Source organism: Cebidichthys violaceus, unplaced genomic scaffold (genome assembly GCF_023349555.1).
Source record: "Cebidichthys violaceus isolate CVI_PGR_0920_01 unplaced genomic scaffold, fCebVio1.0.p SCAF_4, whole genome shotgun sequence".
In the NCBI taxonomy this organism is placed as follows: domain Eukaryota; kingdom Metazoa; phylum Chordata; class Actinopteri; order Perciformes; family Stichaeidae; genus Cebidichthys; species Cebidichthys violaceus.
The window spans coordinates 19,231,596-19,245,703 of record NW_027176594.1 but is presented as its reverse complement, the minus strand read 5'-3'; the positions used below and the strand labels follow the sequence as shown (position 1 = coordinate 19,245,703).

The 14,108-nt window shown below is 40.1% G+C and overlaps 2 protein-coding genes and 7 non-coding genes across 10 annotated transcripts; 8 read left to right on the top strand and 1 right to left on the bottom strand.

The window, feature by feature from the left end:
* Positions 1-1,276: 1,276 nt before the first annotated feature.
* On the bottom strand, positions 1,277-4,704 carry gde1 (glycerophosphodiester phosphodiesterase 1). The gene is made up of 6 exons (XM_068727486.1): positions 4,158-4,704; positions 3,602-3,777; positions 3,352-3,457; positions 2,875-2,967; positions 2,549-2,760; positions 1,277-2,440 (listed from the first exon to the last, which is right to left on the bottom strand). Exons 1-6 carry the CDS (start codon positions 4,425-4,427, stop codon positions 2,293-2,295), a joined length of 1,005 nt encoding a protein of 334 aa, XP_068583587.1. The 5' UTR covers positions 4,428-4,704; the 3' UTR covers positions 1,277-2,292.
* tmem186 (transmembrane protein 186) lies at positions 4,238-6,717 on the top strand. Of its 2 annotated transcripts, none has more exons than XM_068727488.1 (2): positions 4,238-4,308; positions 5,794-6,717. In XM_068727488.1, the coding sequence occupies exons 1-2, from the start codon at positions 4,306-4,308 to the stop codon at positions 6,457-6,459; spliced, it is 669 nt and encodes a 222-aa protein (XP_068583589.1). In that variant the 5' UTR covers positions 4,238-4,305; the 3' UTR covers positions 6,460-6,717. The 2 variants fall into 2 exon arrangements, with proteins under 2 accessions (XP_068583589.1, XP_068583588.1); XM_068727487.1 differs by lacking the exon at positions 4,238-4,308 and adding an exon at positions 4,846-5,026.
* A 1,013-nt stretch (positions 6,718-7,730) lies between these two features.
* trnas-aga (transfer RNA serine (anticodon AGA)) lies at positions 7,731-7,812 on the top strand. Its single transcript has one exon. It is a non-coding gene; the product is annotated as a tRNA-Ser (tRNA).
* A 593-nt stretch (positions 7,813-8,405) lies between these two features.
* trnas-aga (transfer RNA serine (anticodon AGA)) lies at positions 8,406-8,487 on the top strand. Its single transcript has one exon. It is a non-coding gene; the product is annotated as a tRNA-Ser (tRNA).
* Positions 8,488-10,166: 1,679 nt separating this feature from the next.
* On the top strand, positions 10,167-10,248 carry trnas-aga (transfer RNA serine (anticodon AGA)). Its single transcript has one exon. It is a non-coding gene; the product is annotated as a tRNA-Ser (tRNA).
* A 578-nt stretch (positions 10,249-10,826) lies between these two features.
* Positions 10,827-10,908, top strand: trnas-aga (transfer RNA serine (anticodon AGA)). Its single transcript has one exon. It is a non-coding gene; the product is annotated as a tRNA-Ser (tRNA).
* A 586-nt stretch (positions 10,909-11,494) lies between these two features.
* On the top strand, positions 11,495-11,576 carry trnas-aga (transfer RNA serine (anticodon AGA)). The gene has a single exon. It is a non-coding gene; the product is annotated as a tRNA-Ser (tRNA).
* A 577-nt stretch (positions 11,577-12,153) lies between these two features.
* trnas-aga (transfer RNA serine (anticodon AGA)) lies at positions 12,154-12,235 on the top strand. Its single transcript has one exon. It is a non-coding gene; the product is annotated as a tRNA-Ser (tRNA).
* Positions 12,236-13,903: 1,668 nt separating this feature from the next.
* On the top strand, positions 13,904-13,985 carry trnas-uga (transfer RNA serine (anticodon UGA)). Its single transcript has one exon. It is a non-coding gene; the product is annotated as a tRNA-Ser (tRNA).
* The last annotated feature ends 123 nt before the right edge of the window (positions 13,986-14,108 follow it).

Sequence of the window (14,108 nt, the reverse complement as noted above, 5' to 3'; positions counted from 1 at the left end):
ACATAGGTATCCAAGAAAACTACTAGTCAGCAGAAGTCATGAGTGCCTCTCCTTTTTTAAACAAGCATCTAAGAGCAGGAAGCAGAGCAAAAGTACAGTGCAGAAACAAACTAATATGAATACAATAAGTGCAAAGTGGAAGGCTCAGGGTAGTACTTCTTGAAGAGGTGTTTTCAGCCTGCGGACCTGACGTCGGTGATGAGTTCATTCCACCACTGTGGGGCCAGGTCGATCGAAAATTCCAATGATTTTAGCCTCACTACAAAATCCCATTCATCTTTACGACATTAAGGTGTTTTCCAAAACCTGGATGAATCAAACCAATGCTGTCTGTATGGTTAGATACCTCAGGATACGACTAATGAGTGAAAAGATGTAGTGTTTTTTTTTTTTTTTTTTAAACCTTTGTCTATAGTAAAACTGTATCAAATGTACCTTTTTATAAAAAGGTGCAGTTTTTAATGTAACCATGTAAAAACGACAGTAGTTCACCAGGATGTTAAAGTGGCTGGCAAGCTCCTAATTCTTGTGGGTTTTATTCTGAAGTTAGAATCTCTCAATTTCCGCTCTCGACGTTGTTTCGGTTTAGTCTCGAGTCGGACAGCTTTACGGAGATGGGGCAACCCCCCCCCCCCCCCAGTGACGTCACTGCGCGACCCTCGAGCTGGAGCGATCACCTTTCACATACAGACGTGAGGAAACTGAAATATATATTTAATAATAACTAAGAGAGCCTAAACTCATATTTCTAAAGACTGATATGCATGGTGCAATAAAGTTTTTTTCTTCTTTTTCTTATCTCCAGTTTTAGGCAATCCACTGTAGCATTCATAACAGGGATCTTTATAGCTTCCCTTTTGATCTTATATCTTTCACACATATCTAAGGTCTAAAAGTCACCACAGGTAACCTTTGTCGGTCAGGTGACGAGCCTCTGAGTGACTCTACACAGTCAGTGTTTAGAGACTGAAGATCAGCCGAGAGGAGACGCGGCTCAGACAGGCTTATCCAGGGTGATATCCACCCCCCCCCATCCATACTATCTGGGTCAATCACTGGAGACTCCGGGCCAAGAGGCTAATCATCAACAGTCCACAGTAGCACTAACAAACTATGGTCACTTTGTATTGTAGCAGATAATATGTTCACTCCTCCTGCTCTCTTCTAGAAGAGTTCCTCTACTTCTTGGTTTTAGTGTTGAACAAAAACATATGAAAGCATTAAATTGTCTTGTCTGTTTAGATTAAATTCAGAATATGTCAAATGGAAACGCAGATGAGGTTGATAGCTGGGTCAAAGACCGAAGTAGTCAAGCTTTTTTTTTTTTTATCCTTTTATTTCAGAGTCTGGAAACCGATATGATGGCAAAATTACCTCTTCAAAACACAGTTATGATTAACATTAATAATGGCTGCAATTTTCCAATTCTAGGCCCCTGAAATTGCAGAAGATGGCTCACTGGCACTACTTACTTACACAAAGAGACGTTGTTGGTGGAAGTTCCTCATTACGTAGCTAAACAGGAGTACATTAGCTTGCGGATACATGAGATGGATTCAACAGAAGAAACCTGAAATGGTACTGGAGTCACTGGTATCTGCTCTACAGATACAGCGGAGTCCAGAAGTCTGGGTCTGCTCCTCAGACAAAGATAATGCTAACACTGTATTGTACGGTGCATGTAGAACATAAAGCCGCTGTGGACTGGCCTTCCGTGTGTCCATTGAAAACAAGAACAAATTAGCTCCACATAAAAAAAGTGATGTACGGTCAAAAAACTCATTATTTTACGCCAATCTCATTCTATTCTGCATTTCAGTCAAAAGCTATGAAATTATTATTCATATTACTCTTAAATATGTATTCATTTCCTCAACGATAGGTAGTTTACACCAGATTAACGGCCGTCATTGAGTAAAAAGCACAGACAGCGTACGACACTCTACTTCAGGTCTTGACAGACAGACACAAGTGCAAAGTCCTGAGTTGGTGAATACACAACGTTTGATTAAGGTTCATTATGGATGCTTATTGCCAAGAGGTCTATGAATGTATGTCATGCCTCTTGTTATTGCGTACGGCCCTCAGTCTGGTCAGTCAGACCGCCTCAAACACACACACACACACACACACACACACACTCACAATAAAAACAGTGAGTGTGGCATATGTTCTCTCACCTGATGCCACATTACGGGTGACAAGTAGAGAGTGAAATGTCCTTTCATAAAACTTTTTTTTGTTTCAATGAATATGTGGTTGTCACATCGTGCTCTGGGCTCATGGTGGTTTTCAATAATGGGGTTCACAGTCTTCCACAAGGCTGTCTGTGATGTAGTTGACTTGCAGGACCTCCTGGTAGTAATCTTTCTCCACTTTTGTGTTGACAGTCCAGGCTACCACTTCCACCCCCCTCTGGGCCCAGTACTGAACATAGTCCCTGCAGACAGGACACAGACACACAGTTACTCTCATTCCAGTGAGTAGTTCTCAGTCTTCTAGTTTACGATGAGGAGAGAACGTGACGGTAAAATGACTTCAAACTTACGGCGAGACGACGTTTTTCTGAATCAGGAAGGCCGAGACGCCACAGAGCTTCCACAGCACGTGATGGTGAGCCCAGTCCAACGCCACGTCCATGAGCGTCATCCAATGGTGCTTCCATAGCGACGAGAAACGAGGGACGCCGTCTCCGAACCGACTCAGGCTCCACGGCCGGTGGGTCAATGCTGTGACCACGTCTGGGTCGCTCTGCCTCATCTGGAACAGAGCAAGAGATGAGAAGAAAATGTTGGCAACATGGGAAGGGTGTGACCAGAACAAGCCATTTTTGATTTTACAGTTTACTACTGAGCAGACACTCCCTCCTCTTACCCTGTAGATGACTTTTGGCTCAAAGGAGCAGACAATGCTGGTGTTGTAGAGGACTGGATGTTTTTGATACAATTCTTTAAGGGCTGCAGCGGCCTGGGGAGGGGAAAAGAAACACGCGGTTACTGTAGGACAGTCGACTGTTTAATTAAGAGTCGTGCGTGAGGCTTCGGATCACTGTGTGTAACTAGCAGCTGATGTAGAGGAGCGTGGACCTCGACAGATGCAGCTCCGCCTTCCTTAAACTCCCCCCCCCCCCCCGAAAAATGTGCAGAGTAAATGAAAGCACAGTTATTCAATATCTGCTTCAGCTCAGTCTGTTAAGCTCACTGTGTACTAGAGCTAAAAGCTAGCTTTGGGACATAATAATCGTGTTCTTGTCATTATGCAATAGGTACAAATCAATTGAATCAACTAGCATGACAGACAGATTGCAAACAAAACGAACAAACTCTTGTTTGTTTGCGTTGTTGGCTGCACCTCGTCTGGATGACCTTTGACATCAAAGTAGATGGTGAGCTGCAGTTTGATGCATTCCTCCACCGCCTCCTCCAGAGTCGGGATCTTCTCTCCAGCAAACTTGTCCCTGTGTGACCGAGGACACAAACGGTGTCAGCGCTTTTCAAACAAATGCACCGTTTACATGGGAAACAATATATAAAAGCTCCTAGCAATCTATTTAGACTGCTTGTCGTGTGGATTCCAAGCTCTATTGTTCTGTCCGTCTTACCTGAGTCGATGTTTAGCAGCTGCGTCCAGTTTACCCAAATCGGACATTCTCATCTGGCTGAGTGGTCCCGACCCGTTGGTGGTCCGGTCCACAGTCTCGTCATGCATCAGTATTGGGACGCTGTCTGCTGAGAACTCCAGGTCCAGCTCCACACCTGTCGCCCCATTTTTACTGGACTAGAGAGGAACACAGAAATGAAAAAAGGGTTGGAAGCCAAGTATTGCAGGTGTGATTTGTGTTTCTCACAGTGACATACTTCACACTACTGGCATACAATACATGGCAGTGTGGATAAACTGTAGTGCTGAATGTTAGCAATGTCTGTTACCAGTTAAAAAGGGACATGATATCCTGATGCAAAGGGAAATGCTGATCCTGATATTTTCTCATTGTACAAATGTTACTCCATGTCATATTTCTATGTTTTTAATTTAGTCAGGGATGAAGATGGTTCAGTCTCCAGTGGTTTATGCCTCTTGTCACCACTGGAAACACACGACAGGACATGAGAAGGAAAAACAAACAAACACACAAATCTCTTCCACCCTCCTCTCACCTCGCGGATGGCTACAATTGTGTTTTCTGGGGCGTCGTGCCCACCGCACCGGTGAGCGACCACCGACACATTGCCGGAGCCCACCGTGCCCTTGGCTGGGTGCAGCACCTGCCGGACTCGGCTGGTCGGTACCTGCGGGAACCGGAACATGGTCAGAAAGAGGTAGAGCGAGGCGGTGAGGGCGGTTGTCCACACCGGGCTGCGGGTCCCCAACAGGACCAGCACGAAAGCGATCGAGTATAGGGTGACTTCATCTCCCAGCTGCAGCATCGTCTGTTTGACTCGAGTGTGTCAAAGGGACAGAAAGTCACCGGAGCAAAACTGAGAGCAAATGCGTCGCCGCCTGCCAGTTTACCGTTAGCTGACGTTAGCTACGCGTCCTGCTAGGTTCACTTTCATCAAACGCCCTATCTGAGATACAGTCATGCTCTGCCTTGCTAGCAAATAAAAATGTCTGTTACTCAAACGGATCAATAAAACACTTAACGTTAGAACCGGGAGAAACCCTGCTAATGGTCTGTCAGTAACCGTTACGCGACAAACAGGAACTCCGCTTTCACGTTAAAGCGGATATGACAACTCTGCCGCAAGTTACGTGTCTCTTCCGCAAGCTGCGTGACTTTTAAAGCAGAATTTACAGTTTTGGATTCTAAAGATCTCAATTAAATGTATTTTTTTCTGAAGTGATAGTTTACATTTTACCCGTAAGAGGGCACACAAAACACAAAAACGCCGGTTGAGTACATCCGGGTCAGAGTGTTTCCGTCATGTTAGCTAGCAGTTAGCATTTGGTATATCTCCAATTTCCGAAAAGAAGAATCGCGTTTCTATGTTTTTTTTCTCTTCCATTAAGCCTGTCGTCGGTCATGGTGAGCCTCTTTCTCTCCTATAGTCTTATATTACTGTCACTGTGTTGCAAGAGGTCAGGGAAATAACATGAATGTTGAATTATTAGCCGCATGAGCTAACCACTGCTTTTCCTGCAGCTAATGCACGACAGCTTGGTCAGGAGTATTAATCTCTAATTTGTTTGATTACATGTTTATTTAGCTCTGCCTACCTCACTTCTAATAATAAAGCTGACCAAAACTAAACGGGTGCACATTCCTTTATTGCTCACGGTAATGTGTTCATACTTTTAATTCAACTGGCTGCGTTTCTCCTTGAGGACTGAACCGGAAATGAAAAGTCGCGACTCAACGACGTCACAAAAATGCAACCGCAGCCATGAAGACGCTCATTAGAGTGGCCAAAGTAACAGGAACACCTGTATAATGCAACGCAATGCACTAAACTTTTAGCTAGTGAGTTATATTTGTGTTGATGTATTGCATTACTTTGTATAAATTATGTGCAAGGTTGCAACTTATTTTCACTATCAATTCATCTGCTGAATATGAATTGTTTGGTCTGTATAGGCTATGCCAGAATATATTTTAAAAAACAATGCCAGTCATTGCTTGCATTGTTTTTGTTCATATTCGTCATTCTGAAACCAGTGACGTGTTGCATTTTTGCTTAAAAAAAAATGATATTAATCGATTCATCAAGCTTTTTGCAGATACATTTTCTAATCAATTAATGTGCTAATAGTTTTGGCTGTTAAGTGTCAAATGCATCTGTTATTTTTCAACAGATCAGGTCGGTGCTGCAGCGCAGGTTTACCTCAAACATCCTGTCCTGTTCCAGAGGATCATGTCGGCTTACAGGTCGGATAACTTGTGGCGTGCCGCCTCGTTCCCCAGGTCAGACGCCCATCCAGCAGAGCCTCCGGGGACCACTTATTCCTAAAATCACAGCCCTGGTCGGGTACTCTGACTCTTCCGCAAACAAGTACACTATGATTTACACCCTGCCGCACATTAAGCTCCTCAGAGCTGTGTCCAGGCTGAAACTGCTCCAAACTGCAATCACCGGGGTCATCTTGCCCCCGGTGTACATCCTCTACCTCCAGGGAGGCGTCCCCTTCTCTCTCGTCGGCTACGCCACGGGTATAGCGCTGTTCGCTGCTGTCATGCTGTACACTGCCAGTCACTTCTTCAGGAGGATTGTGGGGATGATGTACCTGGACCCGTCCCAGACCACCCTCAAAGTGTCCCACCTCACCTTCTGGGGCAGGCGCCGTGACATCTACCTGCCTGTGTCGGACGTTATGACCATCGGGGATACAGGCGACTCCGTAAACGAGACAATAGTGAAACTGAAGAGATTCAGCAGTCCACAGACGCTCTATTTCTCCACTCATTTTGGACGTGTGGTGGACAAACAGGCTTTTGAGAAGGTGTTTGGAACTTTAAAATGATAGTTTGTTTAAATTGTACAGATTGGGACAGTAATAGTCAACAGTGAGTTATCCTAAAAATACAGTGTAACCTGTTATAATGAGAAGGATTATACAGTGGAAGACTGTCGCTAGTGTAAACTTTGGCTGAGATATGTTAGCAGTTATTGATCTGATGTGTCAACCATGAATAACGAGCTAATCCATTATATTTAATGAAGCTTGTGTAACCAGGGTGTTAATGTGCGAAGGAGAAAAAAAAAGTCAAATAAAGTCAAAGTCTTGGTAAAAGTGAGGTTGTCCTACTTCAAGGTAAGTAATGAAGCACAGTTATTTCAAACACTGTTCAGGTGTGAACAGTGTTTGAAATAACTGTAGAATGGGACATTTGGTAATACCATCACAGAGAAGATTTAATAATTATATTCACATACATATATATATATATATATATATATATATATATATATATATATATATATATATATATATATATATATATATATATGTATGTGTATATATATTCACTGATATGTAGTCCAACATTTTTGAGAAATGAACCACATGAAGCAGAAATATACACATGGCATAGATGAAAACATGATGAACTGAGAAAATGAGAATTGAAGAATTATTATGGACACATTTGTGTTATTTGTACAGAAAAACAAAGTGTAAAAGATAAAAGTGTTTGTGATTGTTCACCTCTCCATCAAGTCCATTGAATGTGATAAAGAAAGCCCCGTTAGTTCGCTGTATCTGTGGCGCTGCACTGACTGCTGTGATCAACCACAGCAGCTCATTGCTCCTCTCCTCCAGGTGGAGGCGCTCTAGGACAAACTAACACAACTGGTCTCTGAAGGTTTTCATGGGAACTAGAATATAGAGAAGCAGTGAAGAAGATGATGTAAATGTACAATAAACCAAACATTTACAAATTGTAGCTCAAACCGAGTCCCATCAGGTCCAACGTTTCTTAAAGTAACGCAAAAAGCAAAATTAAATGACGGTTATTTAATCCGCTAAACACACGATACCTCACCACCGCCGGTGTAGCGGGTGGTACTCCGTGCCGAATCTCCGTGCAGACTCCCGCTTTGTAATCCCAGGAAAGTTCCTTTCTGGTCCGTTGATGAGCAGTCACCGGCAAATAGTGCTCTCTCGCGTCACCCCTCCACCCCCCCCCCGGTCACAATTTATACAAACCAGGTCAACTAAAATAATAACAATAACAATAACAGACCGTAGGAAATCGACTATGGTGATCATTACAAACCCGTTTTATTCTGTCAGTTGTCGTGGCCGAGTGGTTAAGGCGATGGACTAGAAATCCATTGGGGTCTCCCCGCGCAGGTTCGAATCCTGCCGACAACGATTCACCTTTTAATCAGAGGATTGATTTGACGTTTAATCTAGCAAACGTAACTGTGCCTACGATGTAGGAATGTGGGATTAAATAAATCACTTTCAGTGGTTGGAAGACTAGAACAATGCTATACAAGAACAGTCCATGTACTGTTTACAAGTATGGTAAAATAGTTGTCACAGTAATCCATTCATTGTTCAGTTGTAAATGTTGTTATTTGTTTATTGTTGAAGTTATTATAAATAAATTGATTTTGTTATCGATGGAAAGTGGTCAAACATTCATCTTTCTGTTGAAGACATAGCTAAACAATAAAAGACCAATTTGATGATGGAGGATTTCCACAACCTGGCAACCCAACAGGTATTGTCATTAATAATGGCGAGTAAATGATCCATAAAGCATTGGTACATGACTTATTAACCATCAATAAAGCCTTGTATTAATGTCTATAAACCCTTTAAAAATGGCTGACTCATCAGAAAGTGGTACCTAAAAACATACCCATCATTATACTTTGAAAGATGCCACACAATAATAACCATTTACAACGGCAGACCTCAGAATTTTTGATTTTTTGATGACCACTTCTAAGCAGTTAGTTGTCGTGGCCGAGTGGTTAAGGCGATGGACTAGAAATCCATTGGGGTCTCCCCGCGCAGGTTCAAATCCTGCCGACAACGATTCTCCTTTAGAGCAATCAGAGGATTAACTTGATGTATAATCTAGTTTATGTATCTGTGCCTGCGGTGTATTAATAATAAATAAATAATGTTTAAATAAACCACTTTCAGTGGTCAGAAGACTAGAACAGCACTACACAAGTACGGTCCATGTATTGTTTACAAGTATGGTAAAATACTTGTCATAGTAATCCATTCATTTTTCAGTTGTAAATGTTATTTATTTAACGTTGAAGTTATTATAAATAAATTGATTTTGTTATCGATGGCAAGTGGTCAAACATTCATCTTTCTGTTGAAGACATAGCTAAAAAATACAAGGCAAATTTGGTGATGGAGGATTTCCACAACCTGGCAACCCAACAAATATTGTCATTAATAGTATATGATCTATAAAGTATTGGTACATGACTTATTAACCATCAATAAAGCCTTGCATTAATGCCTATAAACCCTTTAAAAATGGCTGACTCATCAGAAAGTGGTACCCAAAAACATACCCATCATTATACTTTGAAAGACGCCAAACAATATTAACCATTCACAACGGCAGACCCCATTGATGGAAAAACAAAGTTTGATTTTTAACCTCATGTTTCAGTTGTATGTCAAAAATAGAATGTGTTTTGTAAATGTCCACATGGTGGCGCTATCCCATCAAAAATCACTTGTGCCCTTGTTCACGGCCTGACTTTCCACCAAATGTCATTGAAGTCTAATCAGTTTTTGAGAAATCCTGGTAAAAAACAGACAAACTAACAGGTACATGTTCATGTACTGTATGTGAAATACAGTATGTGAAATACAGTACATGTATGTGAAATACAGTATATGAAATACAGTACTTGTATGTGAAACATGTGAGTATGTTGTGTCTTCATACAATATGTACAGTTTAAATGTCTTTTGGATTTTATTGAGATGTCTGATTTTGCAACTTTTTTAGTTTAGCACTGTCCTTCTTTGCAATGTACTGATTGGTTGTGGTTGTCACTCTACACTACGAAAAAGATGAAAGGCACATTGTTTCTAAATTCATAAATTCATCAAATTGACTCTGTGTGCAACGTGATATTTTGAATGGAGGTTGTTGATGCATGGTATTTTAATACAACACATTTTCTTTGTGGATTTCTCCAGGTTCTGTTGGACTTCACACACTTCCAGATCTACCAGGACCCGATCAGGGGCCTTGAGGACAATGCCTTCTACAAGAGCTGTGTACCAGAGATGCTTATTCCTCCTACCCATGCAGAGATGCTCCTTCAGTGTCTCACATTTCCAACCATGCTTCCGAAAAAAAGATGGAGACTTAGCTCGCTCTGTACTTGCAAGCCTTTGCACTGCTGTTCAATAAAGTCAATCATTCTCTGCAATCATAAGATCATTTCACCACGAGAATGACCATAAAACAGACAAACATTAATATCTGAGATCCTGGTGAATCTGTGTAACACACCTCTCTAATTAGTTTACCAGCAGATACATTTACTTAGTTATGTTTTGATAAGTCACCCTTTTTGAAGGGTTTATAGGAATTATTTAATGGTGTAAAAACTGCTTGTGTGTCTCTTAATCTCAATAATCTATCATGTCTGGAGTTAGACATGGTAGTGAATAGTAAGTCATCTTTTTAGGAGAGAATTTTTGAATTTTTGATGACCATTGTTTTGCAGTCAGTTGTCGTGGCCGAGTGGTTAAGGTGATGGACTAGAAATCCATTGGGGTCTCCCTGCGCAGGTTCAAATCCTGCTAACAACGATTCACCTTTAGAGCAATCAGAGGAATAATTTGATGTTTAATCTAACTAATGTATCTGTGCCTACGGTGTATGAATGTGTGTTTAAATAAATCACTTTCAGTGGTCGGAAGACTAGAACAGCACTGCACAAGTACGGTCCATGTACCAAATAGTTGTCACAGTAATCCATTCATTTTTCAGTTGTAAATGTTATTTGTTTATTGTTGAAATTATTATAAATAAATAAATTTTGTTATCGATGGCAAGTGGTCAAACATTCATCTTTCTGTTGAAGACATAGCTAAACAATACAAGGCCAATTTGATGATGGAGGATTTCCACAACCTGGCAACCCAACAGGTATTGTCATTAATAATGGCGAGTAAATGATCCATAAAGTATTGGTACATGACTTATTAACCATCAATAAAGCCTCACATTAATGCCTATAAACCCTTTAAAAATGGCTGACTCATCAGAAAGTGGTACCTAAAAACGTACCCATCATTATACTTTGAAAGATGCCAAACAATATTAACCATTCACAACGGCAGACCTCAGAATGTCTCAATTTTTGATGACGAATTATTTACAGTCAGTTGTCATGGCCGAGTGGTTAAGGCGATGGACTAGAAATCCATTGGGGTCTCCCCGCGCAGGTTCAAATCCTGCCGACAACGATTCACCTTTATAGCAATCAGAGGATTAATTTGATGTATAATCTAACTAATGTAACTATGCCTATGGTGTATGAATGTGCGATTAAATAAACACTTTCAGTGGTCAGAAGACTAGAACAGCACTACACAAGTACGGTCCATGTATTGTTTACAAGTATGGTAAAATACTTGTCATAGTAATCCATTCATTTTTCAGTTGTAAATGTTATTTATTTAACGTTGAAGTTATTATAAATAAATTGATTTTGTTATCGATGGCAAGTGGTCAAACATTCATCTTTCTGTTGAAGACATAGCTAAAAAATACAAGGCAAATTTGGTGATGGAGGATTTCCACAACCTGGCAACACAACAAATATTGTCATTAATAGTATATGATCTATAAAGTATTGGTACATGACTTATTAACCATCAATAAAGCCTTGCATTAATGCCTATAAACCCTTTAAAAATGGCTGACTCATCAGAAAGTGGTACCCAAAAACATACCCATCATTATACTTTGAAAGATGCCAAACAATATTAACCATTCACAACGGCAGATCCCAGAATGTGTGAATTTTTGATGACAAATACTATGCAGACAGTTGTTGTGGCCGAGTGGTTAAGGCGATGGACTAGAAATCCATTGGGGTCTCCCCGCACAGGTTCAAATCCTGCTGACAACGATTCACCTTTAGAGCAATCAGAGGATTAATTTGATGTATAATCTAACTAATGTATTTGTGCCTACGGTGTATTAATGTGTGTTTAAATAAATCACTTTCAGTGGATGGAAGACTAGAACAAGTACGGTCCATGTACCGTTTACCAGTATGGTAAAATAGTTTTCACAGTAATCCATTAATTTTTCAGTTGTAAATGTTATTTTTTTAACGTTGAAGTTATTATAAATAAATTGATTTTGTTATCGATGGCAAGTGGTCAAACATTCATCTTTCTGTTGAAGACATAGCTAAAAAATACAAGGCAAATTTGGTGATGGAGGATTTCCACAACCTGGCAACCCAACAAATATTGTCATTAATAGTATATGATCCATAAAGTATTGGTACATGACTTATTAACCATCAATAAAGCCTCACATTAATGCCTAAAAACCCTTTAAAAATGGCTGACTCATCAGAAAGTGGTACCTAAAAACGTACCCATCATTATACTTTGAAAGATGCCAAACAATATTAACCATTCACAACGGCAGACCTCAGAATGTCTCAATTTTTGATGACGAATTATTTACAGTCAGTTGTCGTGGCCGAGTGGTTAAGGCGATGGACTAGAAATCCATTGGGGTCTCCCCGCGCAGGTTCAAATCCTGCCGACAACGAATTACCTTTATAGCAATCAGAGGATTAATTTGATGTATAATCTAACTAATGTAACTATGCCTATGGTGTATGAATGTGCGATTAAATAAACACTTTCAGTGGTCGGAAGACTAGAACAGCACTACACAAGTACGGTCCATGTATTGTTTACAAGTATGGTAAAATACTTGTCATAGTAATCCATTCATTTTTCAGTTGTAAATGTTATTTATTTAACGTTGAAGTTATTATAAATAAATTGATTTTGTTATCGATGGCAAGTGGTCAAACATTCATCTTTCTGTTGAAGACATAGCTAAAAAATACAAGGCAAATTTGGTGATGGAGGATTTCCACAACCTGGCAACCCAACAAATATTGTCATTAATAGTATATGATCCATAAAGCATTGGTACATGACTTATTAACCATCAATAAAGCCTTGCATTAATGTCTATAAACCCTTTAAAAATGGCTGACTCATCAGAAAGTGGTACCCAAAAACATACCCATCATTATACTTTGAAAGACGCCACACAATATTAACCATTCACAACGGCAGACCCCATTGATGGAAAAACAAAGTTTGATTTTTAACCTCATGTTTCAGTTGTATGTCAAAAATAGAATGTGTTTTATAAATGTCCACATGGTGGCGCTATCCCATCAAAAATCACTTGTGCCCTTGTTCACGGCCTGACTTTCCACCAAATGTCATTGAAGTCTAATCAGTTTTTGAGAAATCCTGGTAAAAAACAGACAAACTAACAGGTACATGTTCATGTACTGTATGTGAAATACAGTATGTGAAATACAGTACATGTATGTGAAATACAGTATATGAAATACAGTACTTGTATGTGAAACATGTGAATATGTTGTGTCTTCATACAATATGTACAGTTTAAATGTCTTTTGGATTTTATTGAGATGTCTGATTTTGCAACTTTTTTAGTTTAGCACTGTCCTTCTTTGCAATGTACTGATTGGTTGTGGTTGTCACTCTACACTACGAAAAAGATGAAAGGCACATTGTTTCTAAATTCATAAATTCATAAAATTGACTCTGTGTGCAACGTGATTTTTTGAATGGAGGTTGTTGATGCATGGTATTTTAATACAACACATTTTCTTTGTGGATTTCTCCAGGCTCTGTTGGACTTCACACACTTCCAGATCTACCAGGACCCGATCAGGGGCCTTGAGGACAATGCCTTCTACAAGAGCTGTGTACCAGAGATGCTTATTCCTCCTACCCATGCAGAGATGCTCCTTCAGTGTCTCACATTTCCAACCATGCTTCCGAAAAAAAGATGGAGACTTAGCTCGCTCTGTACTTGCAAGCCTTTGCACTGCTGTTCAATAAAGTCAATCATTCTCTGCAATCATAAGATCATTTCACCACGAGAATGACCATCAAACAGACAAACATTAATATGTGAGATCCTAGTAAATTTGTGTAACACACCTCTCTAATTAGTTTGCCAGCAGATACATTTACTTAGTTATGTTTTGATAAGTCACCCTTTTTGAAGGGTTTATAGGAATTATTTAATGGTGTAAAAACTGCTTGTGTGTCTCTTAATCTCAATAATCTATCATGTCTGGAGTTAGACATGGTAGTGAATAGTAAGTCATCTTTTTAGGAGAGAATTTTTGAATTTTTGATGACCATTGTTTTGCAGTCAGTTGTCGTGGCCGAGTGGTTAAGGCGATGGACTTGAAATCCATTGGGGTCTCCCCGCGCAGGTTCAAATCCTGCCGACAACGATTCACCTTTAGAGCAATCAGAGGATTAATTTGATGTTTAATCTAACTAATGTATCTGTGCCTACGGTGTATGAATGTGTGTTTAAATAAATCACTTTCAGTGGTCAGAAGACTAGAACGAGT

Bases quoted from the DNA above. Each gene is read 5' to 3' on its own strand.
- gde1 (XM_068727486.1), bottom strand. From the start codon at position 4,427: ATGCTGCAGCTGGGAGATGAAGTCACCCTATACTCGATCGCTTTCGTG. The intron at 2,761-2,874 runs GTAAGAGGAGGG...GCTCTGTTCCAG, and splicing joins AGCCAAAAGTCATCTACAGG to ATGAGGCAGAGCGACCCAGA. The intron at 2,441-2,548 runs GTAAGTTTGAAG...TCCTGTCTGCAG, and splicing joins CAGAAAAACGTCGTCTCGCC to GGACTATGTTCAGTACTGGG.